This window comes from Anguilla rostrata, chromosome 6, assembly GCF_018555375.3.
Source record: "Anguilla rostrata isolate EN2019 chromosome 6, ASM1855537v3, whole genome shotgun sequence".
Lineage (NCBI taxonomy): Eukaryota > Metazoa > Chordata > Actinopteri > Anguilliformes > Anguillidae > Anguilla > Anguilla rostrata.
Window position 1 is genome coordinate 29,623,702 of NC_057938.1, and position 27,243 is coordinate 29,650,944.

General features: G+C 38.7%; 1 protein-coding gene across 1 annotated transcript in view; it reads left to right on the forward strand.

Annotated features, from left to right (window-relative positions):
* snrnp200 (small nuclear ribonucleoprotein 200 (U5)) overlaps positions 1-27,243 on the forward strand; it is a 209,745-nt gene that overhangs the window by 168,106 nt on the left and 14,396 nt on the right. The window contains exons 38-43 of the mRNA XM_064341033.1: positions 12,078-12,267; positions 13,111-13,275; positions 22,804-22,925; positions 23,405-23,548; positions 24,294-24,470; positions 24,754-24,914. Coding sequence (XP_064197103.1) covers positions 12,078-12,267; positions 13,111-13,275; positions 22,804-22,925; positions 23,405-23,548; positions 24,294-24,470; positions 24,754-24,914 — 959 coding nt within the window. The remainder of the gene's footprint in view (positions 1-12,077; positions 12,268-13,110; positions 13,276-22,803; positions 22,926-23,404; positions 23,549-24,293; positions 24,471-24,753; positions 24,915-27,243) is intronic.

Genomic DNA, 27,243 nt, shown 5'->3' on the forward strand with positions numbered 1-27,243 from the left:
CCTCATAGTCCGCTTCGTTCCGTTGCTACCATAACATAACGACCTACAGCTGCAGTTTCTCGCTGCAATTACTAATATTGAATATAAACAAAAGACACAATTTATGCTGTAGTCTGCCAATGTCTAAATAAATAATACGGTCCATTTGAAGACAATATCGAGTGAGTTCGTTTAGTCTTTAAATCCGTCATTATGCTGAGAGAAATCGTATTCTCAATTTAATCTCGAAATTGACTGTAAACTTAGGGTTGTAACTAGGTAGCTGTTTCGTAGGTGACTTAGTTAATGCACTTGTCTTAACTATTGCTTGTATTTTTGCATAGACTGCGTTGTTGCTGTTCTTGTTTGTGTTAATAAGTTTAACCTACAGGGTCCAAGTTGAACTATGCGGTTGTTCCCTGCACTTGGAACGGTACTTCTCTCTAGGGTTTTCGACACACTTGTTCCTGATTATGATTATACGCTTTGTTGTACGTCGCTCTGGATAAGACCATCTGCCAAATGCCTGTAATGTAATGTAATATTCCGTAGCAACAAGATAAACCCGACATTAGCCCTAAAATATGCCAATACAGCAGTGAAAACGCTGCTCACTGAATAACGAAATAAACGAGACAATTAAAAAAACAAATTATACCATGTCATTCTACAGTCAATATCTGGGACTAAACATTGAATAAATATACAATCTTACCATTGGTTTTACGCGTAGAGATGTCCTTTTGGCGACTGAGTGGTCATATTGTCTTGGACAATCCGTTTGTGAAATATACGCGCATTTGTGACGCCTGGGTCGGCTACCTTAAAAAATAGCTGTGCATAATACCACACCTGTTGCTTACAGCATTGTCGCCATTTCTAGTACATTTTGGCTTGATTGACAATTCATTTATTCAGTAGGTGAGAGTATAAGCTTTCGAACGATGTAAAGCATGTCTGATTTTCCTTTTGGAATAGCGTTTTATCGGTCAGCGTAACCGAAAATGTTCTTATATGCCAGTGTCTAAATAAATAATACGGTAGCCTACTCTGCGAGCAGCACGCAGGTCGCGAGTTGATATTACGTCTTTTGTTTCGTTTTTTCTCGATGTCCTATCTATTATTTGAAATGTGTATTATTATTCTATCTGTCTGTGAGGCACTCTGAAATGTGCATTCTCTGCTAACTTGAGCAATGGATTGGAATAGGTATGTGTCTGACGTAATGTTGCACGGTATGCCGAAACTTCAGCACTTTTTTGGTACTTAAAAAAAAAAAAAAAAAAAAGAAACAGTTCCATATTAGAATTTTCCGACGTTTGGTAGTTTTGCGTCAAATGTAAAAGCCAGGGAAATATGTCTCCCGCATTACCGATTGAGAGGATGAAAAGTGTAATTTGCCAGAATCTTCGCTAGATGGCAGTAGCAACTAAGGTTGGCAAGTGAGGTGACCTGTGCTTGTGCATTCTGTGTGGTTGATACAGCACAAGCTTAGACTCAGTTCACTTCAGTAGCAATAGCTGTTCTAATTTGTAAATATTTTATTATAGGAAGATGCTGTATTGTTATTGAAATATGCTGTTTTTAGATCTATTTTAAAGTGAAAGACCTGTTTAAAGATAATTTACTTTACAATTGTTTAATTTTTGAAATATATTTAATATAGTTTTTTATGGTTTAGTGTTGTAACACTATAGTCCTATGCTTGTTGATATGTTGAATAGGCTTCAACTTAAAGGTTGTTAATAAACCAGGTTTTTAATAAACCGTAAATTCGAAAATGAGGTCATCCCTTGTGGACATTACGTTTCTGATCTATTAAGATAATTTCAGTATTGTTAGGTACTGAGTATTGAATCAGTATCATTTCAGTATCAATTATCGTGATACTAAACCTGGTATTGGTATCAAAGTCAAAATTTTAGTATCGTGACAACACTAGTGTGACACTTTTTTAGTTGCGGCATGGAAGCACTGCAGCTGTACGCGCTGCAGGGCGACATGGCTCAGGAGGTAAGACCGATTGGCTGGCAGTCGGAGGGTTGCTGGTTCAAACCCCGCCCTGGGCGTGTCGAAGTGTCCTTGAGCAAGACACCTAACCCCTAACTGCTCTGGCGAATGAGAGGCATCAATTGTAAAGCGCTTTGGATAAAAGTGCTATATAAATGCAGTCCATTTACCATTTACATACACACCGGGCCATCTAACTGTTACGACATGCCATCTAAGTGTTACAACATAGTAAAGGCCTTTACGGGAAGCGGCCAGGACACCTCCATGGCGACGCAACTAAGTCATCCGCCAGCGTCTCTTAGCACAAAATTGGCCATAAGTCATCAATATTTTATACAATCATCATGATATAAAGTAGATATGTTTGGGTGAAGGTATATGATCATGAGGACAAAGCCATTTTAAAATTGCTCCATAGGGGGCGCGATAGTGCCAATGCTTGGACCCCTCCCAACGCCGCTTGTGGCTTTAATATTCAAATTGAATTTGATTCTTGAATTTAGGCAGTATAAATTGATTAATAGTATAACAGATGCCGCACTTCACTTTTTTTGAACCCACTCCCACCCCCCAAAGAAATGTTTTTTAACATAAGTATTCATTATTAACCAAAATATGCCATGCTTTGCACGGTAATGCACTGTCTGCTCTCCCGTGTTTTTTGAGAGACTGCACTGGACCAGTCCACTCCTTGTGCAGATTTTTTCAGGCTGGTTAGTTTTTTAGAGATAAGCTTGTGGTGTGGTTATGCACATTATACTTTCACAGCGTTGTTCCTTAGCTTGCAATATGGCTGCATCCATTTTTTTCTGCTTGAAAAACACTATGCTATGTTAATGTAACCTCAGTAGCATAAAACTTATTTTGTCATAATTATTGTTGCTTGGGTTTAAAGGCCCTCACTTATATGCTTCAAGTTTTATTAAATACTTGGTTGCTTGCGTTGTATGACATGCCCCATTTTCTCCCAGAAAAAAATCACTGGCGAAAACAATCAGGTTAGATGTGGCTCCAGATATAGTTCTGGATTTCAAACAAAACATCCATTTTCTTTGATCTGTTATTTGTATAAACAATCCCTGCAACATGTATTTTCCTGTTTCTGCAGGTGCACCTGTTGAAAATTCACAGATGAATCGCTCACATAATCGTGACAAATGCGTATTTGATTTGGAAGATAATTACTTTTATGGGACCTTTTTTATCTTTTCCGCTTCAGTTACAATAGGTAATCAGGTACAATAGTGACAGCTTGGACATAAGCTTTCTGTGCTTCACAGCTCTCTAGCTAAGTATCCTGGTAACCTATAACTTTCACTTATATATAAAAAGGTTATCATTCAAAGAGCCCTTGGTTCTTGAGCCAGCTCCTGATTGTCCTTCGTGACTTCAATTTTGGGATCTGACTCTGAATCTGACTTGAACATGGATGGTAGGGTTGCCAACTGTCCAGGGCTTGACATTAAAACCCATCACCCGCCAAATGCGGGTAGAATTCAGAAGTGGTGTATAACTCCATCTCTCTTACTAGCGTTGGCAGGTGATCTTTCGGTAGCATTTCTATGAAAATAAATCTATATATAGTAGTTTCCAAAAAGCATCTGAAATAATTAAGTCAATTTGTGGTGATACTACATGATACCACTGAACTCCCATGAACACTGGGTGCACCTGTGTGCTCATCCTATTGCTCATCCACATCTCCTATCAGTGGGAGAAGGCAAACTTGGCCAAAAGCGAACAACAGTAGAACAAGGCACTGCATACATTCGTGTGTATACCTATCTCATACAAAAACATACAAAAATTTATACCAAGACATTTATACCAAGAAACATACAATCATTCACGCAACAGAAAGGCTGGGTAGCTAAATACTTGCATACCAATACAAATTGTACATATAAACACCTATTTATTCAATCTTGACTCTCACAAACCCATCCACACGTTTGCCTGTCCATGTTAGGGTTGTGCCGACGCCGCTAAATCCAACTTGTATTGAATTAGTAATAAGCAATATGACAACACGATTAACCTCGTGGTAAAATTTGGTATTACCGGTCTGGTCCGGTATTTGGCTTAATATCAAACCAGTTTGAAAATTTTTACATCGGCCCAACCCTAGTCCGTGTACTGCATGCTTATACACACAGGGCCAGGTGACTTGAGGAAACACTGGGTAGCATTGCTTTGGAATACAGCTTATTTAATTTCTGTGAGGCAAGATAGCCTGTATTGTTTGTAGTACAGTAACCTGGCTTCATTTTGATATCAATACTTTTAATGGCAGGCCTAGATTTTGCCAGTTTGAAGGAATGAGTTATAGACAGTGTATGTCTTGTATGTGTGAGTAACTTGCCATTTTTGTACGTTGAAAACATGTTTTTTATTAGATATCATTTTTTTTTCCAAAGCGTTTTGTTATGAGAAAGTGAGAAATGCGAAGTGACCCTTTAAGAAACGGTTGAGGATTATGGCTATCCTTGTGTGAATTTGTACAGTCTGATGAGCATGTACCATTTAGCACTTTCGCTTTGCTATATATGCAAAACCGTGGCTGTGACAAAGGGCGTGGTGGCGTAAGTATAAATGCATCAGAAACGCAGCTAACATATATCCAGTGTATGTACTCACGGATTTGACGGCCATGCAACGAGCCTTGATTGACAAAATTATCAGCAAGCCCGTAGAATTAGAGCTCCCTAGGTCGCAACTTCTGTTTGTTAGGTTTATAAGGCATTTTGATAGGCTTATCTGCAGGTAGGAGTCCTCTTCGCTGTTTTGCTAAGCTTAGATCAGTCAGCTTACGTGAGAATAGTCTGACTCACAGGATATAAACTGTGGGTATAAACCTGCCATTGGCCGGCTATTTCAGTCGGAATTCTCCTCCCCTTCCACTATCTGTGTGTTACTGTTTTTGCACGGGCACCGTCGCTGCATCCTGGGCTTAGCGCCGCCCAAGACAATTGTGATTGGTTTAAAGAAATACAAACAAGCCAGAGCGTTTTTTTCCCCTATACCGGAATGATAATGGGTTGAGCCAGACCTTTCTCCAGCGCTGGCACAGCGCTGAAACGAAGTGTGGAGATAGGTCTGGCTATGCAAGACTAACGTGAGAATTGTAAATAGTAGAACCAGAAAACTTGATAGTGGAGAATAGGAGCAGACGCATATGTCCCAGCAAGCTTTGCATATGCTAAAATAACAATAGTACAAGAGTAATGATGAAATTGAGTAGTTGAAACAATATGTTTTTAGCAGAATGGGCATGTAGGTGAAGGTTGATATGATCACAGACTATAGTGCGAAGTAGGCTAAATGAAGTGACCATGAGCGAGCAGAGTTTCCTAACGAACGGTATATATAACAGACGGTATAAAGCATTAGTCGTTGAAGTGGTAGGTAAAGTAATGTGTGATAATGCGTGGGAAATGTAATGCACTGATGTGCTTTTCTCATGTTCAGCACTAATAGTTATAATTATGATGGAGTCATGGTTTTAAATGTAATGTTTTAATGGGGAGTTGCAGACCGTACATAGGTAGTAATTGTATGTGGCTAGATAGAGATTAGGGCGAGGTAACATGAATGTAGAAACATGGCATTTGCTGATAAGAACGTTTTGTACAGTAGCCAAATGAAGAAATATAGTTAGTAGAAATGGCACAGTGATCAACTGCTGTAAGTTTTTAAGAAAATCAATACATTTACCACCATGAAATGCATATGGAAAGAAAGAAAGTGTAAAATATGAAAATATCTTATCTCAGGGCGAGGCAGGATTCGATCCTTCGACCTCTGGCTTTCCAGTGCTTTGGCAGTATGACATAACTATTGAAATTTCATGGTCAAACTTGTCCGTGGTTTTTAAGAAGAACACAGGGCAGGAAGCACAGCTGAGCTCCGGTTGAATCCAAATGGCCTGGCGATATTCTAGCCGGTTAAGTGAATTTGCAAATGGTACAGTACGTCATAATGCAGTGTATACATTTGGTGAACGACGGGTAGATGTGGTGCAAAAGCAATAATTGAGAAGTAATAGACAATTATTAGTGAGGAAAAAAGCAGGTTAAAGAAACTTGTTTCTGCCTGGGCTTGAACCTAGTACCCCATGGTCCATAGACTGTAACAGTCAGTGGGTTTACATGATGCTTGAAAAAGTCAATTTATTGTATTAGTCTGGCTAAAACTGGACTTTTAAAAATCATGTAAACATTGTAGTCCTACTGAAATCGTACTAATTCGAATTTTTCAAAGTCGGACTAACATACCTAGATAATGCAGTTGGGGGTCGATTTACTACGGCATGTATACGCTTCAATAGGACAAAAATTGGCCTAGGCGTTGTGCGCATGCTCCGTAATTTACATAGCTACTATTATGGCCAAGTGGAATCAATAACGTTTCAGAAAAAAATTTAATACAATTTTCTACTGGGACTTTTGCCGTTTATTGAGGGTGTGACAGAAAATTTTGGTGCCGCTGACTATAATCAAATGTTTTTCACGTTTACCGTTCAATTGAGCAAGTAGCCTTGATCTTAATGCACGGGAGTGACAACAACTGCAGCACCAAACGCAGTAAACAACAATTGTTCAGTAAAGGAATATGAACTTCAGTCACAGACAGTTCTGTGACTTGGACAGATGGACATTGATGATTTTAAAGTCGCTTTATTTAGCATTGCAAAAAAAGAAAAGACAGCAGCCTTGTCGCAGTGTTGGTCTAACTGGTGGCATGCAGTGCTTTGGAATTTTTGCACATTGAAAACATGTTTTTCATCAGATTAAGTGTTTCTTGTCTTAACCGCCAATCAGGACAACTCTCTGCAAGGAGGCTTGCCTACCTGCCTGTCAATGCTGTTGTTCGTCACAGTGCTGCCGGAACAGGCAGGGCGAGGCTAAACGGATGACAGCAGAGCAGAGATACTGCAGAGATGATGCTAAATTTAGACCACCAAACAATACAAAACTCTGTTACTACCTTGTTATCTTACATTTAAAACCTTTATAACTATATTTTACTCTGAATTTGACATTGAGGCATACAGATAATGAAATCTATGACATCGTGTGAGTAAAATCAGATGAAGCCCAGCCTGTAGCCACATTTTGATTGAAACTGTTAACTGAACTGAGCACAGCTCTACAATTTAAAGTGTTGTTAACCAAATATTCTAACAGTAATAGCCTACCAGCTGTTCTTTTTTGTTTTAATTTGGACAACGGGTGTAGTATATGCTATCTCCCAACGTCTTGTGCTATCTAGCACAAGATCATTCATGCTCAGTTATCTAGTCAATTAGCTAACGAGATAGCCAGCTAGCTATGGCAAAACGAAGTATTGTATTTCGTATACCCGTCTTTTCGTTTGACTCCTGGTGCACCGACATTAGCAACAGATTCAGTCTTGGTTCGCGTAACTAGCAGCAGAGAGTTTGAGAGTGAATTTGATAACGAGGACATTATCTTCGCAACCATCACCCCAGCCAGCAGCAGCAGCAGCAAGGCAGTTTAAAGCATCATGACTTCAGGAATTTGCCTGGTTAAGGTATGATAAAGAAAAACACACAATGCATTGAGACTTTTGTGGTAAAGCTGGCCAAGAAATTGCAGGGAAAACGGATTTATTAGTGGCTCAAGTCATTTCAAAAAAGAGACTGTGAAAAAACATGGCGAAAGTAGGAAACATAAAAATGCCAGGGATTGCCTGATTGCGAAGTCTGCCCCTTGCACCACCCCAATGGCAAGAGCATTGCCGCGCGCCTGTGAAAAAACAGCGGAGAAAGAATTCAAAGAACTGAAAATTTTATTCAATGCAGCTTACACGATTGCCGTCAAAGAAATACCATTCACCAAGTTTAGCTCTCAAATTCTATTGATGAAGAAGAATGGAATGGATATATCCAAGACATACGACAATGATACAGCATGCGCCGAGTTTGCAGACTAATTGAAGGACAGTACACTGGAAGGGGCGCAAAAGGCAAATTACATATCTGACTGTGGCACAGATGTTTCAGGGAGAGACAATGTGATTACATACTGTAGGCACATTTCTGCAGGTGTAGCTGTAACTCGTTTGGTAGGGTTGGCTGAGCTTGATCATTGCCATGCCCAAGGAACATTGAACACAATAAAGACTTTGCTTGGAAATGCTGACCAAACAAATCCTGATTGGTGGCAAAACAAAATTAGTGCTTTTGGGGCATGTAAACATGGGTGCAGCAGGAGGAGTTGGTGCACTTTTCAGAAGTGAGGTTGGGGAACATGCTCTGTCCTTTCATTGTTTATCCCATAGGCTAGAATTGGCTATGTTGAGCACAAAAAGATCCGTTCCCATGATTGAGAAGGTCTATGACCTGCTACAGTTGGTATGGAAAACATACCACTTTAGTCCAAAAAGCAAGCGTGAGCTGAAAGCAATAGCTGCAGAGTTAGGCTGTACAGTACAAACTCCATCAGCTGTTAAGACTCAGCGCTGGCTGGCTCATATTTATCGGGCATTATCGGTTTTCCTTCAGGCAAATCCAGCAACAGGGCAGGGACAATACATGGTTGTGCATCACCACATGGAGCACCTTGCAGCCACATCCAAAAACACAGACATAAAGGGAAGAGCCAAGAACATTGTGCAGCAAATGGAAAACCTGTCCTTTGTAGGGTTCTGTCACTTTCTGCATGGTCTCTTTTCAGAGGTCTCAAAACTCTGTCTTGTGACTGTTAAAGGGTTAAAAGAGAAACCATTGAGAGATGGGAAGCTGCAGGAATTCTTACAGCACACTGTCAGTGGTCAAGATTCACATGCTGAGACTGCAGAACAGCAGGAAGTACAGCCAGCAAGCAGGAGAGGTAGGGCTGCCACTAGCTACAGTGGCATTGCCTTCCAAAATATCAAACTGAAGAGCCACCAAAGTCACACCACTTTCAGAAATGACCTAAACCTACAGATTGAAAAAACTGTGGATATCACAGTGAAAGAACTGGAGAAAAGATTTGGGAACATGATGAAGAGTTCTTTGGAGCATGGAAATTCAAGGGGGTCAGAGATGAAGTTTTTTTCAGTTTTCTGTCATGATGCATGGCCAGAAGATGATGTTACCTTTGGTGAGGATTGACACTTTAGTGAATTGGTACAAAGACTTCTTGACAAAGAATGGATGTGATGTTGCAGCAATGCAGACAGAATGGAGAATGCTGAAAATATTAGTCAAAGGCCAGTTCATGGACAAGTCCTACACTGGTTTATGGGAGGTGATGTTGACAAAATAACCATTTTTCTCAGATTTCAAGAACATTCTGCATTTAGTTGAAATCATGCTTGTGCTGCCTATATCTGCTGCTCAATGTGCGCAACTGCTTGAGTGTTTCAACTCTGGAGAATTTAGTGAGGATCAGTACAGAAGGCCCTTCACTTGAACTAGTTGATGCAGAGCCCAGTGTGAAGCGTTGGCTGTCCTCAAGCAAAAGGAAGCGCAGACCAAACTATAATGGATGGCCAAGTGACACCGACATTTTAATGGTTGGTGACACTGATGCTGAGTCTGATGAATAAATATCAAGCACTAATCACTCACTGTACATAGTTAACATGTGGAAGACTGAGCAGACAGTGTGAAAAGCAGAGCAGACTGCGTGGAATAGAGCAGACTGCATTGAACACAGAGCAGACAGTGTGGAACACAGAACAGACTGTATAAAACAGAGCAGACAGCGTGAGGGAGCCCTAGGAGAAGAGAGAAGCAGACAAAAAGTAAGTGTGCGATGTGTATAATTATTTTGTATTTATTTTGTGTTTAATATGTAAATTAGATTTTTGCTCCTAAAAAATGATTTGGCTCCTAAATTTTTTCATTTAGGAGCCAATGGTAAATTTTTTGTCTGGAGCCCTGTTTCATGTCATTCATCTTTCGATCTAAAATCCGAATGCAAAAATAACAAATTCCACTCTCCATTTCCGTACTTTTGGGGGGTACTATACTTTAAACATTCATGTAGAAACCCATTGAAATGTAATTTTAAGGTTTGTTTGCTCCAGAAATTTGCAAGAAAGTCAGTGGAAAATCATATTATTTTGTATATTATACTAAAGTGCACTTGGAGCTCTCTATTCACACTGCACAATGCAGAGTACTTTTGTAAATGAGCTATCAGAAGTATGAATTGGACAGTAGCTCGCGCTACTTTAAAAAAAATGTATGATTCTTGGAGCTCTGTGACCTGCCAGCAAGCTGGACACATACCCTGCATGTTTTCCTGAAATTAACAATTTTAAAATGGTTTTCCCGAGAAAAACTAATAAAAGCTTACCAAGTTCGTTTAAAACTGCTGTAGCAAGCAGTGGTAACAACAGGGTGCTCCTGACAACACTTTCCACATGTCATTTGCTGGCACTTGGAACATACCGTCATACATTTTGTTCCCAGTGCATTTGCCCAGGAGTCTGGGGAGCACAGTGTGCTTTCTTTGCTCATGTGAGAGGAGGGTGGACAGGACTGAGATGGTTCTGGGGCGGTCTGTTGGAGGAACATTCTCCCTTGTTTTTTTGCCAAGGCACTGCTTGAAAAACACACAGGCATTGATGGCGGCCAGGTCCGGGACTTTGTAGAATAGAGCCACTGGTTAGTGACAAGTTGCTCCTCTCACTGTGTAGTTGCATACCATCTGATCCATGATCACTCCAAACTTAATGGTGTTGCTGTTTGTAACAGTCTCAGCAGAGAGACTCAAAGCGAGAGGCTCAGCTAACCCGGATATCCGGAGTCCAGTTTTAGACAGTAATTTAGACAGAGGATCTATTTTTCCTCATTGCATTGCATTAGAGAGAACCGGATGGAGCCCATATTATTAGTATTTGCTTATAACTGAATAGGGATCGAATGTTCAAAACATGAATTCTATTAACTGGATTATGTTTGGAAAGCAATACGATGACAACGAACATTCTGGTCTCACACTATTTTCGCAAAAAGGCAAGTTTGTTGTTTGGATTACATATCCCATCAGGAGTACTGCATCCGGCTTCTATGTTTGGTTTTCACATGAATAAGTTGTACCAGAGAGACTCAGACCGGGTTGTAGCTACATATTCATGATTTCAAGGCTTCCGCAGCAAGAGCTAGTTTTGTCCAAAACTAGATAATCGTGAACGTTAGCTATGCTAGCTTTGCTACTCAAGCTTTCATATTGTATGTGAAACTAGCTATCCTAATATTAATGTAACGTTATACCAGCGACGTTTAGTGTACAGTAACATTATCATGACTACTCTCTTGTTACTACTATAAACTAACTCACAGCTGTGTTATTACAGCAAATAGTGGTAAGTTAGCTATAGACTAACTTAGCTATAGCTATAGCTTATACAGCAGTTTTGACGAGGGTTAGCTAGGAAGCCAGACAGCCAAGCCCTTGCTTTGGATGAGCGGTAGCGATATTTTACAATTTGTTTTTCTTATCTATGTCTTGTAACTGTTATCTTTGAACGTGTAATAAACTATTTTAATGTAACATTAAGTGTGTTCTCCTTTCATTGTGTTGTACGCCAACAATTTATAATGTTATATTATCAATTTTAGCGCCGCATATAACATATGTATTGTATTTTATACCTTTATTTTATATATTTATTTTATGCATTTCATTTTTACTTTCCATTTTCTTTGCTGAAGTGATTCATAACGTTAGCTATAGCAAAGACTCTGGCTAAAATACATAACATTAGCTAACTGATAACAAAATGTTTAAGTTAGCTAACGTTAGTGAAAATAATTTTTGAAATTTTTCAACATGAAGTTATGTATGACATATTTCGGAAAACTCCTGACAGGTGGCTGCAGTGTGACTCACCTAAGAGGAGATATCAAGTTTCAAAATCCCAAAAGCAGTGAAAGCCTGATCCTGCTGTTCTAGTGTTGATATATAGTATAAACTTTTAAACTATATTTGCTAATCTTAATCAAGGGTGCCGTTATCTCTCTGCTGACTACCTAGTATACACTGCTTGTTGGTTTTTATGCCTTTTGTGAATCGTATCCCCCTTTGTATAAAGCTCTCTGTTCCCCTGTTGTCACAACTTTTCAGGATTTCTTTAAGAAGTTCCTATATGAGCCCCTGCCCGTGGAGTCTCATCTGGACCACTGCTTGCATGACCACTTCAATGCTGAAATTGTCACCAAGACTGTGGAGAATAAGCAAGATGCAGTAGACTACCTTACCTGGACCTTCCTGTACCGCCGCATGACCCAAAACCCTAACTACTACAATCTACAAGGTGAGTGGGTCATGCATTCTATTTGTTCACCAGGAAATGAAAAAAATTGGAAATTTAGTATTAAAGATTATAGATTGTGAAGAGGTCAGATTTGGACTACATCAGGTGATTGTATTGGTCAAAGTCATAAGCCTGATTTATACTTCGTCGCACGACCCTTGTGACGAGTGTCACATGAACTTCATACTTTGTCGCACATTGCTGATTGCACAGCCAGATGGAACACTGAAATTTATTGTCATGGGTGCGTGTTATTTCATTCAGCGCTACCATATTTTCAGAAATATAATGTTAAACTGTCAGGAGTTCGGCGTATTGTTACCATAGAGACAATAGGACGGAGTGTAGCACAGTGGGTAAGGAACTGGGCTTGTAACCGAAAGGTTTCAGGTTCGATTCCCGGGTAAGGACCCTGCCGTTGTACCCTTGAGCAAGGTACTTAACCTGCATTGCTTCAGTATATATCCAGCTGTATAAATGGATACAATGTAAAATGCTATGTAAAAAGTTGTGTAAGTCGCTCTGGATAAGAGCGTATGCTAAATGCCTGTAATGTAATGTAGCCTAATAGAACCCTCATCAGAGACCTTTGCAGAAGTATAAATACAAAATGTCGAAATGTCAACATTTGTCGAAATGGTCATGCGACGAAGTATAAATCAGGCTTTAAGGATTCTGTTAAAAGGTATGTGATATTAGCCATCTATCAATATTAGAGATGCATGCAGATTGGAGGGCCCTATTTTCAGCCCACCACAAAGTTTCTGTCTGTACTCACTCCTCATACCTAATATCTAATTCATGCTCTGAACTCTTAATATTTTGTATGCCTTTCTTGCATAGGTATGTCTCACCGGCATCTGTCTGACCATCTGTCAGAGCTGGTGGAGAACACACTACATGATCTTGAGCAGTCAAAATGCATCAGCATTGAAGACGAGATGGATGTAGCACCACTTAACCTGGGCATGATTGCTGCATACTATTATATCAACTACACCACCATCGGTAAGTGACTCCTATTCAGATACAATAACTTGATAAATCCTAAAACAAGGCAAAGCTGCTAACATGCAAGAAAAATAACTAGAATAGCATTCAGTACAGTGCATACCTCTCCCATTCTTAAGAGCGGACATAGGAGGCTTATTCCACTTTGGCTCATAGGCATTAATTTTGCCATGAATTGTCCAGAGCCATCTTTAAGGACTTGCTTCTGTACAGACACTTGCAAATTTGCAAGCCAGTCAATTGGTCGTTATTTGAAGTGCCTCTCCTAGCAAGATTGGATATACTTATATCACGCAGTATTAGGCTGGACCGGAATTGAAATTCAGATGTTCAAAAGGAAATTAAGAGGACAGACAAATGGGGGGAAATTGCTATATACACACGAACACATACATTATCTAGCACTTGAGTAAGATTACATTTTGCAAGTGGGAAAAAACCTGTTTGTTCCACTGTCTAATTTAGATAATAATCTAGGACTTGTTTTTTTTTTATTTATTTATTTGACCTTTATTTAACCAGGTAAAATCAGTTGAGAACCAATTCTCATTTACAACTTGTAATTGAATTAGCAAATGATCTGGAATTGTTGATCACTAATCATTGACTGAGTAGGCTGGTGTGCATTCAGAATCACGAGTTTATACTTGTTACCGTGGTTTGTGACTTAAAAACATTGTAACTTTGTAACGGTGCTGCTCTGTATGCATTTTTTAAACATTAAAGGAAGAACTGAACCAGAACATGTGTTCTCCCATGAAATTCACTTCCATTCAGCACAATTACAGCCCTGCATATAACTAGTCTAGTTGGACTACTAAGCTAAACGCTACCTATTGCTCATAACGTTATCACAACAGAAGCTTCCACAAGTCTACATCAATACATAATGTGACAGGAGCCAGAAAACCAGGCTTAAGTGCAGGAAAGTTGATTTTGAGTTTTTATATCATATGCAAGCTGAGAAACAAAGCTTCAAATAGATGTATCATACATGGAGATTGGACAATTACTGAGGAAGTTGTGTTGTTTTGAAGTTAGACATTTACGCTGAATGGGCTGCCAGAAAACCAGAGATTTTCACTTCCAAAGATTGACCAGGGATTCCCACACTTTTGTGACATTCCTTAGCAACCATGTGTTTAAATAGATACCGGTTACACCAAATTACACACAATGCATTGTGGTGGTATATTCTACCTATTTGATGTTGAATGCATGGAATACAAATATTTAAACTGCTTAGAAATCAACTTTAATGTAGGTTGAAAGCAGAAGTTGGGATCCTCACTGCCTCTTGTTCACACCCACTCAGACTTTGAATTAATTTATGCAGCCTTAGTCACACCCCTCCCTTGAATAACAATGATGCCTTTGACAAGCTGTCAATAGCTGCTGTCCTACTACTCACCAGTGAAAAGAATAGTACTTTACATCATTCTGAAAGTAATTAAGTTACCACAAACTACTGGGAAATGTAGCTACTAGAGCTTAAATTACACAATGCGTTGTGGTGCTATAGTCTGCATATTTGATGTTGAATGCATGGAATAAGTAAGGAATAAACCACGACGGGCAACTAGAAAGGTTATAATTCCTGAAGGAATTGTGTGGGCTTGCTTCAAATTCCAACTGGCACTGTCCTCAAGCCTCAACGCGAGTTGTAGCTGTGTGTCCTTAGCTACTACTCAGGATAGCATCTGTACGCGCTAACTAGGTTAACTAAAGTAGCCGAAACGCTATGTTAAGATGTTATCTTCTGTACAGATGTGATTTCTGTGAGTTCCCGCATGTTTGATGAATGGTGCTACTCGTTTCAGCAAGGCATAACAACGCCTAGCACACATTTGGAAATAAGGGAAGTGCCCATACCATAACTCAATCAAATTCATCTCCCTAGCTCTGTCTTGCTTTTTAAAATGGTGCGGTCACTCACTGTACAGCGTTTTTCCAAGACCCCCTGAAACCGGGTTTGAATGCCAGCTAGTTTTATGATAGGTTTGCCGTCACTTGTTACCTAGCCAATATTAAAATCCAGCTGGGTTTTAGCTCAAAATGGTCTCACTGCATAATTTTTATCCCGGTTAGCTAGCTAACTAACTACTGAATTATATTAGAAACAGCGGTTACTATAAACGCAGTCGTTAACAAAGATAAGAAGAAAATGCTTCCCGTAGCCATGAGTTAAATACGGAACGCCTATTCTACTTTTCAAATGACGATTCAGTATTTTGCGCGATGGTTGGCAACTCTAAATGAAGCCAGTAACTAGAACCGTGATTCAACGTTGCCATCAATTGCGAAATTGGACACTGAAAAAGGGAGGGGACGTAACAACAATTCAAAATCGAAAGAATAATGTTGCTGTTTTAACTGCATTAAAATGCTGGATTTTAGAACTGTTAAAACGCCGAGGTATCCCTTTACTTACTTTACTTTTACCATGTCAATCCATTCGTACTTGTCACTGACACTATCTAAATTCTGCTCGGTAATTTGGCGGAGAGCATTAGCCACGTTACCAGCTTTGTCACACATGATAGAATCTCCCGCGACACTCGTAATCACTCGTAAAAAAGGTAGACTAGATCGTAAACAACAGAAGGTATTTCCTGACTACTTATGCAGGAATGTCATGCGGAATGGTCATTAATATGGATGTCCCGTCCATTGTCCTGCCCCTCGCAACAAGCAGACAGAGAGATAGAGAGAAAGAGAGTTTAATTATTTAACTTTTTCTCGTGTTTACCGAACAAAAACAGGTTTGATATTAAGGTATTAGAAAGTATATATGTTTAAGGAGTGATTTCTGCAAAAAACGGAATTTTGGTTTTCAATTAAAACGCGATTTTCTGGAGAATCACCTCAAGCCTGGGTTCAGTGGCTCCTGTCACATATACAGTATGTGGGATCCAAAAGTCTGAGGACACTACCAACACCGATTGTTTACTTACTTTATCTAGGGCTAATACATTTATGATACTTAGTTTATACCTCCAATAATGCATTATTTTTTAATAGCTACACACTTTTTAGACTTCTATTTATAATGTAAGAATACTAGCTGTAATTACATTAATGGGTAAAATGGCAGATGCATTCAATTATTAGGTGGTTTTAGTTGTTACAAGCCCAGATATTGTCGTGTCTAGGAACCGACAGACTTCAACGCCAATCTGTAGAAAACAATTTCACGAGGGAAAAGACACAACAGCAGCAAGCTCTTCAGAAAGGTTAGACTTTATTGCACAGGTGCACAAAGCCGGATCAATTCAGCCGAATTGAACCTCGATTGTCAGTTTCACATCCATTTTATATACAAATGTACCCCACAACTCCCCTTAACACATTTCTAAAAATACCAGCCATCTGGCCTTCTTGGCACCACAATGATTTTGATTTTCCTGCTCTTGGGTCGACCTGACCTTTTTGGCACCACAATGATTTTCTGTTCTTTAGATGATAACATTATTGTGAACTGTTGCCCCAACTTTCCTTTATACAAATCTTAGTCTTCATTCTGTAATGTTTCTTTAAGCATACACGTTTCAGGATTTATAGTCTCCTGTACTTTTCTATATATATTCAAATGTTTCTTTAGGCATACAAGTTTCAGGATTTATAGCCTCCTGTACTTTTCTAAATATATTCAGTTTACATAAGGGTCACTGTAAAAATGTTGTCTTCTAGCACTTCAATAGCGTTGTGTTGGTTTTGGAAAAATATTCGCCTTCTAGCACTTTTCTATATATATTCAGTTTACATAAGGGTCACTGTAAAAATGTTGTCTTCTAGCACTTCAATAGCGTTGTTAGTTTTGGAAAAATATTCGCCTTCTAGCATCTTTACTTGGCAATAAAGTAGTGTTAGTTTTGGAAAAATATTCACCTTCTAGCCTTTTTCTTTGGCAATAATATAGTGTTAGTTTTCTGCTGAGTAAGTATGGTTTTTTTTAAGCCTTCTGCGTTTGCTTTTTTCTACAGTGGTTTCTTGCGTTTCCATAAGCTTAGCTGCAACTACTGATATAGGTTTATTGGATTACATATTGATTATATTAGTGTATAGTTATACATGTGATATATTTTTATCATGCAGCATCGAGAGTTTGGAGGAAACAGTTTGATCAACATTGATGGGAATACCCTAACTTTAACATGTGACGTCATCTCAATCATGGGGAGTCTCAAAATTTTCCTACAGTATTTGTATACTGAGTTTTAGGAACACACATTGAATGGTATTAACAGTGAGTGAATGACAATGAATACCAGATATCCACATGGCCCTCATTTCATACAAGCATGAATGTGTTAATTTGTAACTGTTTTTAATTATGTATTCTTGAATGAGGAGTGTTACTGGAGTCTCATAATTGCATTATTCCTTCATAAATAATGAAAACAACAAGTTTAATCAACCAGAGTGATGAGGTGTGCGAGATTAGATGAGCTATTTTTCTTTTCTAAATTTTGGATGATATATACTGCATACGGTATTATAGATGCTAGTTTTGAGCATCTGATGTATTAACCCTCTGGGGTCTAAGGGTAAAATGAGGCAGACTGGTGATTGTGCGATGCTCTGACATTTGTGTAAATTTCATCAACTTTATATGCAGTGATTCCAAAGTGTTTCATATCTGTTTTCAGCACAAACTCAGCTACAATAATATGGCAGCAGTAAGTAGGTCATAATCATGTGTGGATTGTAAACTGCTCTAAAAACACACAAACTGTAAACAGTAGTTTTGAACATGCACAGGAATGTTTAATAAAACACACTAAACAATAGTGAATAAGGTTTTGGATCACTGAAATGTGTTCAACAAGGTCTTGGGTATCAAAAGATGACAAAATATTTTAGCAAATCCAATGAGAAATATAAAATAAATTGCTAAAAGTTAGTGTTGTGACTACTATTTTTCAACACCAGGTGAGAATGGGAGGGCAAATGGCCTTTCTCTAATGAATATGCATTGGGTAGGAGGACCTGCCAGCTAAGTAGGCTATTCACACCTGGCCGCATGCCTCCCCACCACTAAGACAAAGACTCAGTGAGCCATTTAGAAGACAGAAACAAAGACATCTTTTGATTTTAGAACATTTATTGAAGTAAACTGCATGGAAGATGAGATGAGACTGGTGTACTCTTGCAACGCCTGTCTGGCCTCTTAGCTAGTGGTGAACTAGGCCATGTTTCCTGATGAACATCTCTGTAAATATAATAAAAACAAAATTTAGGAAATGTGAAATGAAATAAAACTTTATTTATATAGCACATTTCCTTCAACAGGTGAAAATTAAATGTGCTTTACAAAAAAGGGACAAACCACTAACTAATGAAAACAAAATTTATGAAATGTGACATCATATACAAACAAAGAACCAAACAAACACAACCAGACGCAGAGAGGTAGCCTATAATTTTGAGAAGCAATGGTTAGAATCGTTCGTAGTGTGGGAATTTACAAGCGCGCATATTAGTGAATATTCCTACAAACACAGAGAATGTAATACAGCACACATTTACAAATAATGCAAGCTATCAACGAAACAACATTAGCTAAACTAAATGAACACTGATATTCCAACTCAACTACACGCAACTCATCAATAACAATGCCTCAATCTGAAGTAGGCTAGGTCTGTTTAGCTAAGTGGTTATTTTATTGCTATTTCCCGAACTTACTTAGAGTATGCTAATATCGATTGTGCAAGGACATCAGTTTTAGAATCCTAGCCACGCCACTACATGCCAGGCATGAGCTAATTATTACGAATATGATCGAAAAACATACAGTCTACCTGATACTTCTAACACAACCAGACGCAGAGAGCCTAGCCTATAATTTTGAGATGCAATAGTTTGAATCGTTCGTAGTGTGGGAATTTACAAACGCGCATATTGCTGGATATTCCTACAAACACACAGATACGTTGCAATACAGTACACACATTTAGGGGTCCAAGCAGCGAAGCTGGTGGAACCCTATTGTATTTGTTAGGATTATTATTATTCTTATTTTTTTCACGCCCCATTTTCGTTGGGGCGTGGAAGCTTTCTCCACTAAAATGTCTGAGGCTCAGCAACCATAAGTCCTCGAGCAACCAAATTTGGCAGGTCGGTTCCTATGGCCCCCCCACTACTCAGGCACTAAAAATCACCTATGTCGGCCAGATGGTGGCGCTATAACAAAGGGTCATGCGTACAAGGCCATAACTCCCACACCATAGGGTAGATCAACCCAAAACTGCATGGACCTATGCATCTGAACGTGCTCTACAACTTCGCCATTGGCACCACCTATGTACGCCATATTGTTTGCCCGCCATTTTGACATTTTCGTTGGGGCGTGGAAGCTTTCTCCACTAAAATGTCTGAAGCTCAGCAACCATAAGTTGTAGACCAACCACATTTGGTAGGTGGGTTCCTATGGCCCCCCACTACTCAGGCACTAAAAATCACCTATGTCGGCCAGATGGTGGCGCTATAACAAAGGGTCATACCTTAAAAGGTCATAGCTCCCACACCGTAAGTCAGATCAACACAAAACTTCATCAACCGATGCATCGAAATGTGCTCTACAACTTTGCCGTTGGGACCACGTATGTCCGCCATATTGTTTTCCCGCCATTTGGACTTTATTATTAGGTGGGGTGCGGAAGAGCTGGAGCTCCAAATCTAAGTGTTACGACATCTAGTAAACTTCTTCACGGCAAGCGACATCCATGGCGACGCAAGTAATCCGACACTGTAGGGTCTAGTTTTTATCAGTGAGGGGAGGGTCTGAACGTCGGGGAAGCAATTGAAGACAGTGCCAGTCGGAGTGCATGCTAGGCTTCCAAGTTTTTTAGTTAAATCTTTTTGAGAGGATGAATAATTACTTTTCTTGAGCCTGGATCCATTTGAAGACAGTATCGGGTGAGTTCGTTTAGTCTTTGAATCTGTCATTATGCTGAGATATAGCTAAACCATTTTATTGATAGGTTCTGAGTTTCTGTGCAAACGCGCGAAAACACGCTGGTATAATGAAACAATGACGGTAGCCTAATACATATATAGTCCGCTTCGTTCCGTTGCTACCATAACATAACGACCTACAGCTGTAGTTTCTCGCTGCAATTACTAATATTGAATATAAACAAAAGACGCAATTTATGCTGTAGTCTGCCAATGTCTAAATAAATAATACGGTCCATTTGAAGACAATATCGGGTGAGTTTGTTAGTCTTTAAATCCGTCATTATGCTGAGAGAAATCGTATTCTCAATTTTATCTCTAAATTGACTGTAAGCTATAGGGTTGTAACTAGGTAGTCGTTTTGTAGGTGACTTAGTCTTAACTCGTCTTAACTATTGCTTGTATTTTTGCATAGACTGCGTTGTTGCTGTTCTTGTTTGTGTTAGTGTTAATCAGTGTAACCTACAGGGTCCAAGTTGAACTATGCGGTTGTTCCCTGCACTTGGAACAGTACTTTTCTCTAGGGTTTTCGACACACTTGTTCCTGATTATGATTATACACTTTGTTGTACGTCGCTCTGGATAAGAGTGTCTACCAAATGCCTGTAATGTAATGTAATATTCCGTAGCAACAAGATAAACCCGACATTAGCCCTAAAATATGCCAATAGCAGTGAAAACGCTGCTCACTGAATAACGAAAAAAACGAGACAAATTTTCTTGTTAAATTATACCATGTCATTCCACAGTCAATATCTGGGACTAAACATTGAATAAATATACAATCTTACCATTGGTTTTACGCGTAGAGATGTCCCTTGCGACTGAGTGGTCATATATTGTCTTGGATAATCCGTTTGTGAAATGTCGGCTACCTTCAAAAATAGCTGTGAGTAATACCACACCTGTTGCTTACGGCGTTGTCGCCCTTTTTAGTACAATTTGGCTTGATTGACAATTCATTTATTCAGTAGGTGAGAGTGTAAGCTTTCTAACGATGTATAACATGTCTGATTTTGCTTTTGGAATAGCGTTTTATAGGTCAGCGTAACGAAAATTTTTCTTATCTGCCAATGTCTAAATAAATTAAACGGTAGGCTACTTTGCGCGCAGCACGCAGATCGCAAGTTGATATTACGTCTTTTTTTTTCTTTTTTTCTCAATGTCGTATTTATTATTTGAAATGTGTATTTATGTGTTATTATTCTATCTGTCTCTGTGGCGCTCTGAAATGTGCATTCTCTGCTAAGCTGAGCAATGGATTGAAATATGTGTCTGACGTAGTTTTGCACGGTATACCAAAACTTCAGCACTTTCGCGGTAAAAAAAAAAAAAAAAAAAGAAACGGTTCGGTATTAGAATATTCCGACGTTCGGTAGTTTTGAGTCAAATGTAAAAGCCAGGGAACCGTGTCTCCCGCATTACTGATTGAGAGGATGAAAAGTGTAATTTGTCAGAATCTTCGCTAGAAGGCAGTAGCAACTAAGGTTGCCAAGTGAGGTGACGTGCATTCAGTTAGCTGATACAGCGCAAGCTTCGACTCAGTTGACTTCAGTAGCAATAGGTGTTCTAATCTGTAAATATTTTATTATAGGAAGATGCTGTATTGTTATTGAAATATGCTGTTTTTAGATCTATTTCAAAGTGAAAGACCTGTTTAAAGATAATTTACTTTACAATTTTTAAATATTTGAAATATATTTAATATAGTTTTCTATTGTTCAGTGTTGTAACACTATAGGCCTATGCATATTAATATGTTGAAGAGGCTTCAACTTAAAGGTTGTTAATGAACCAGGTTGTTAATAAACCATGAATTTGAAAATGAGGTCAACCCTTGTGGACATTACGTTTCTGATCTATTAAGGTAATTTCAGTATCGTTAGGTACCGAGTATCGAATCGGTAAGTTTAAGTTTCAAGTATCGTTTCAGTATCGAGTATTGTGATACTAAACCTAGTATCGGTATCAAAGTCAAAATTTTGGTATTGTGACAACACTAGTCTGACGCCTTATAGTCTAGTCTTTTTTAGTTGCAGCGTGGAAGCACTGCAGCTCTACATACACGCCGGGCCATCTAAGTGTTACGACATAGTAAAGGCCTTTACGGCAAGCGGCTAGGACACATCCATGGCGACGCAACTAAGTAATCCGTCAGCGTCTCTTAGCACAAAATTGGCCATAAGTCATCAATATTTTATACAATCATCATGATATTCAGTAGATATGTTGGTGAAGGTATATGATCATGAGGACAAAACCATTTTAAATTCGCTCCATAAGGGGCGCGATAGTGCCAATGCTTGGACCTCTCCCAACGCCGCTTGCGGCTTTAATTTTGTTTGTAATTGTATAAGCAGGAAAGGTGGAACCTTTCGTGAATCCTTTTTTCTCAAGTTCATCGATGCAATTTTAATGGCCTTTACCGGGTTTATCTGTAACAAATTCGTGATGAAAGAGATTTATACTATTTCTTCAAATGGTGAACACCATTTAAGCAAGCCTTTACAGTACCTGTGTGACAGCTTAAGTCAGATACAAACTAATGGGTAAATTGTTTTCCAGAGTTGTTCAGTATGTCCTTGAATGCCAAGACTAAGATCCGCGGGTTGATCGAGATAATCTCCAATGCTGCTGAGTACAAGAACATTCCCATCAGGCACCATGAGGACACACTGCTCCATCAGGTAATACCTACACAATCAGACATTTAATTAGTCTGCTATTGGTTGTAAAGCAAATATTTGTAATAAAAACCCTTATAAACAACCATATACAAATATATAGAATACAGGAATTATTTTCTTGTTGGTATTCTGATTTGCAGTTTAAATTTATTTGAAAATGTATGTGAAATTTCTATTTTGTTTTCTAATTTAATCATTCTGATTGATCTGTCCTTTTTTAATCACCTGAAATTAGGCAGATGCAGTACTCCAAAAGACAGACGCATGTTTTTTTTCATGGGCAGACAACTTTGCTTAGCACAGTAATCACAAATATAAGATTCAGTCCAGAATCCAGTGTCCAGCCATATTACATTATTTTCTACAGATTTAGATTCAAATTTTGAGTTATTTAGTACTAAATTAGCCTGGGACCTCACTATCGTAAAAGTTTACGGAATATCTGAAGTAACCATGATATCTGTTTTCTTGTTTCACAGTTGGCCCAAAAAGTGCTGCACAAACTCAACAATCCCAAATTCAATGACCCACATGTGAAGACAAACCTGTTATTACAGGCCCATTTATCACGAATGCAGCTGAGTGCTGAGCTGCAGTCTGACACAGAGGAAATATTGAGCAAGGTGGGAAATAGCTATGACAGAAATTTTCTTTTACTTGAATAACAAGCATCAAATATGTAATATAAGCAGCATGTAATCTGGTCTAAAATTAGTGGTATCACAAAATACATTTTTAAATGATTAGTTAAACCTGTTCTTAGTGAGTTTTGTCTGAACTCCATTTTTTTATCTTTATTGTGATCATTACTGCCAACAGTGGTTGTGTTTCAAAACTGCAATATTGTCAGCCACTGGCCTTTTTTCTTTTGATAAATACATTTTTTTAACTGCTATTATGGCATACACTGTTTTCAGTGTAAAAAATATTTTAGTTATTCACCCACACACACACACTCACATATTCTTCATCTCAAAATGATTCAAAAGTGCAACTCGGAAGAATGTTTCTAGCACCTTGAATCCATGCTGTGAAGAATTCAGGCTGTTCTGGAGGTGAAAGGGGGTCCCACCTGGCTACTGGATGGGTGTTCCTTTCACATGTGTCTCTTGTGTAAACAAAACAAGACTAAAATGAGGGCTCAGAACACTCACTTTATACCTCAGCTGTGTTTGCTGGCTAGCAAGCAGCTTTCACTTGTCATTACTCATGTGCAAACTGAACGGATCCTGAATTCTTTTTGAAATATTGTACTGTACTTTTTTTTTTTGAACTTGCCTTTTATTGTGATGGGTTGTTTGCACATGAAACATATTTGACTGATATGGAAGTCTTGTATTTAGAGTGTGAGACCTCTTCCCACTACAGGCTGTTCGTCTGATCCAGGCATGTGTGGATGTGCTGTCCAGCAATGGCTGGTTAAGCCCTGCACTAGCAGCCATGGAGCTGGCGCAGATGGTCACTCAGGCAATGTGGTCCAAGGATTCCTACCTCAAGCAACTGCCCCATTTTACCTCTGAGCATATCAAACGTTGTACTGACAAGGTAAGATCAAACAACTGCAACCTCAAGTCATTTGAGCATTTCTTAATTTTAAAGGCTGTTTTGTTTGGTAAAAATGGGAATCCCAGTTGGTAGCTACGGTCATACAGAAATACATTTACAAGAACATGGAAATTGCATCTGCTCTTTTGCCTGATATATGTGCCTGATGACATGAAATGTTTCTTTCAAGGTGATTGTATTTGCTGTCTTTATTTTGTTCAGTCTTGCCTAAGTGGGTTACAGTGTATATAATAATGCATGAAAATCGTGGTCTCACTTGCAGGGAGTGGAGAGCATTTTTGACATCATGGAAATGGAGGATGTGGAGCGCACTGGGCTCCTTCAGCTCACTGATGCACAGATGGCTGATGTAGCACGATTCTGCAACCGTTACCCCAATATTGAGTTGTCCTATGAGGTGGCTGAGAAGGAAAGCATTAAGAGGTGAGGAGGAAAAAACAGGTTTGCATAGAGGAAGGTTAAACCACAGTCACACTTGGAACTATAATCAGACTGTTCCTTAAGCTGAGATTAATAAAATTTTGAAGGAAGAAAATTGTGCTCTAAAGTGCTGAGTGATTTACGTTTTTTGAGTTTGGTTCCATTCAGTTTTGGGATTTTCAATTTAAATTTTTTTAAAAAGAAATATGAATGTACCATTAAATAATTACAATTTAATTTACTTATTATTGTTATTTAATTATAATTACAATTCTTTTTTAATCTTCTTTATTGAAATGTTAACAAAATATTTATAGAACTTTCAATCTATTTTCAAAGGCTCCATTGTTGTGACTATATTACTGGAAATCACTTGCATAAATTATCAATTTGGTCTTTAAAAATATATATATTCCTTTTTGGTGTGTATATTTACTTGTTGACTTCGTAAGTTATGTTTCATAATAATGTAATTCATTTATTTCTTGATATATCTGTTTTTAATTGTGCAGCCATCCCTCTGGCAGCGCTGTGTGAATGCGCAACATGCTTGATCGGCAAGTAGGCAAGCCTCGCTGCTGAAAGCTATGCTAATTTGTTCATATTCAGGCATAGTGAAATTATAAGTGGCTGATTTCAGAGCCTGGGACTGTCTGAGAGGGCGGGTTTTTTGTAGAGCCTATAATTCGTTGAAAGCCGTCGGGATGTGAAGGAAATTTAACCAAGTATATTCTAAAAAACGTACATACTATGGACATTAGCAGGGATGTCACATGAGCTTCAGTATATTTCTGTACCAAGTCGATAAAAAATTCAGAAAACATAACTACTAGTTTTTCTACAGTATCAGTGGTACAGAGTCAAAATTGGTACCGCACTCCTGTCTGACTGACAACAAGCAGGGGAAGATGGAAAGCTGAGACATCTGTGAACTCCTATCAACTGTAAATGAAATGGCGAACAATAGCTTAGTTTCTCCTGCAGTGATAGCTTCTCCAAACATAAATATGCAGGACAACCAAAAATATCAGTTTAACCTTAAAGGAGTACCATGGTGATTTTCACACTTTCTCGGTTTTATGTGCTATTTGCACAAGAGGCATTGAAGAAACACAATGAGTAAAGTATTAAATATGTCCGTTCTGTATTTTTGGAGAAATATGCGTTTTAAATTTATCGTCCTATTTTCAACCGGTTGAGAAAGTTGTCAACTTGGTGCGTCACGAACACAGTAACCACTCCCCTTTCCACGCCCCGTGGATAACTCGAGACCCATAGTTTGCGCCGCTGGCTTACAGGCAAGACAATGCAAATATTTGACTAACGTTAGGTTCACTTATCGAGTGCCTTTTAAGGACTATTAGATTATTTCTGGTTATATTCATTTAGCTAGCTAGCTAACGTTAGCTAGCTAGGTAGTTTGCTTTCATAAGGCAATGTTATCGATAATGTTAGCTAGCTAGTTTGCTTTTATGAGGACGTTATAGTTGTGCTTTTATCTTAACTTGGCTAGCTAGATAGCAAAAATTATAATTGGATATAAGTCAACGTCCTTACCTTAGCTATCTATCGATACTTGATATACTACTAAGCTAGCTAGCTTGTGAAAAGTCTATCATGGGGGTAGCTATGGTAACGGGGCACGGTCTGTCAATCATAGCTAACTGACAGTTCTCATTACCACGCCCAGACAGTTCGGGTGAACTTTTATAGTGGGAAATTTAGGCTTAGAAAAATACGTTTTAAAGTACATTGAAATGACTGAATAATAAAAAAATTATGCACATTTGTTTTGTTGTTGCCTAAAGACAACTGGGAAGTGTCACGTTCAACCACCATGTTACTCCTTTAAAGTAATAATCTCGAAGATTTTCATTAAAATAAATGTCTTAAGTCACTATCTATCGCTGCATTGGGTAACGCAATGGTGATTGAGCCTATTTTTATATTAATTTATACTATTATTATTATCATAATACATGATTAAAAAAACTTGGTGTCTGTGGCGACATTCCCGGGAAAAAATCACAAGCGGCGCACAGTTAGTGACGCGTTTTTCATCACCCATCAGTGGTTGGTCCGCCAGAGAGGGTAGGCGGAACTAACGCAACAGGCTCACTCTTCAACTCACTTGTGTGTGAGTGGCGTACTGTTTTTTCCGGTGTCTGCATGCATTACAATAACAGAGAAAGGGGGGGGGGAAGAGTTGGGGGAGTTATGGAACCCTAAAAAGTTTTTGTGTAACATGAGAGATCATATTATTTGTTGATGTAGATTTCGTATTACATTTAATGACAATGTAATTTTACTAAATTACATAGCTATTTGCACA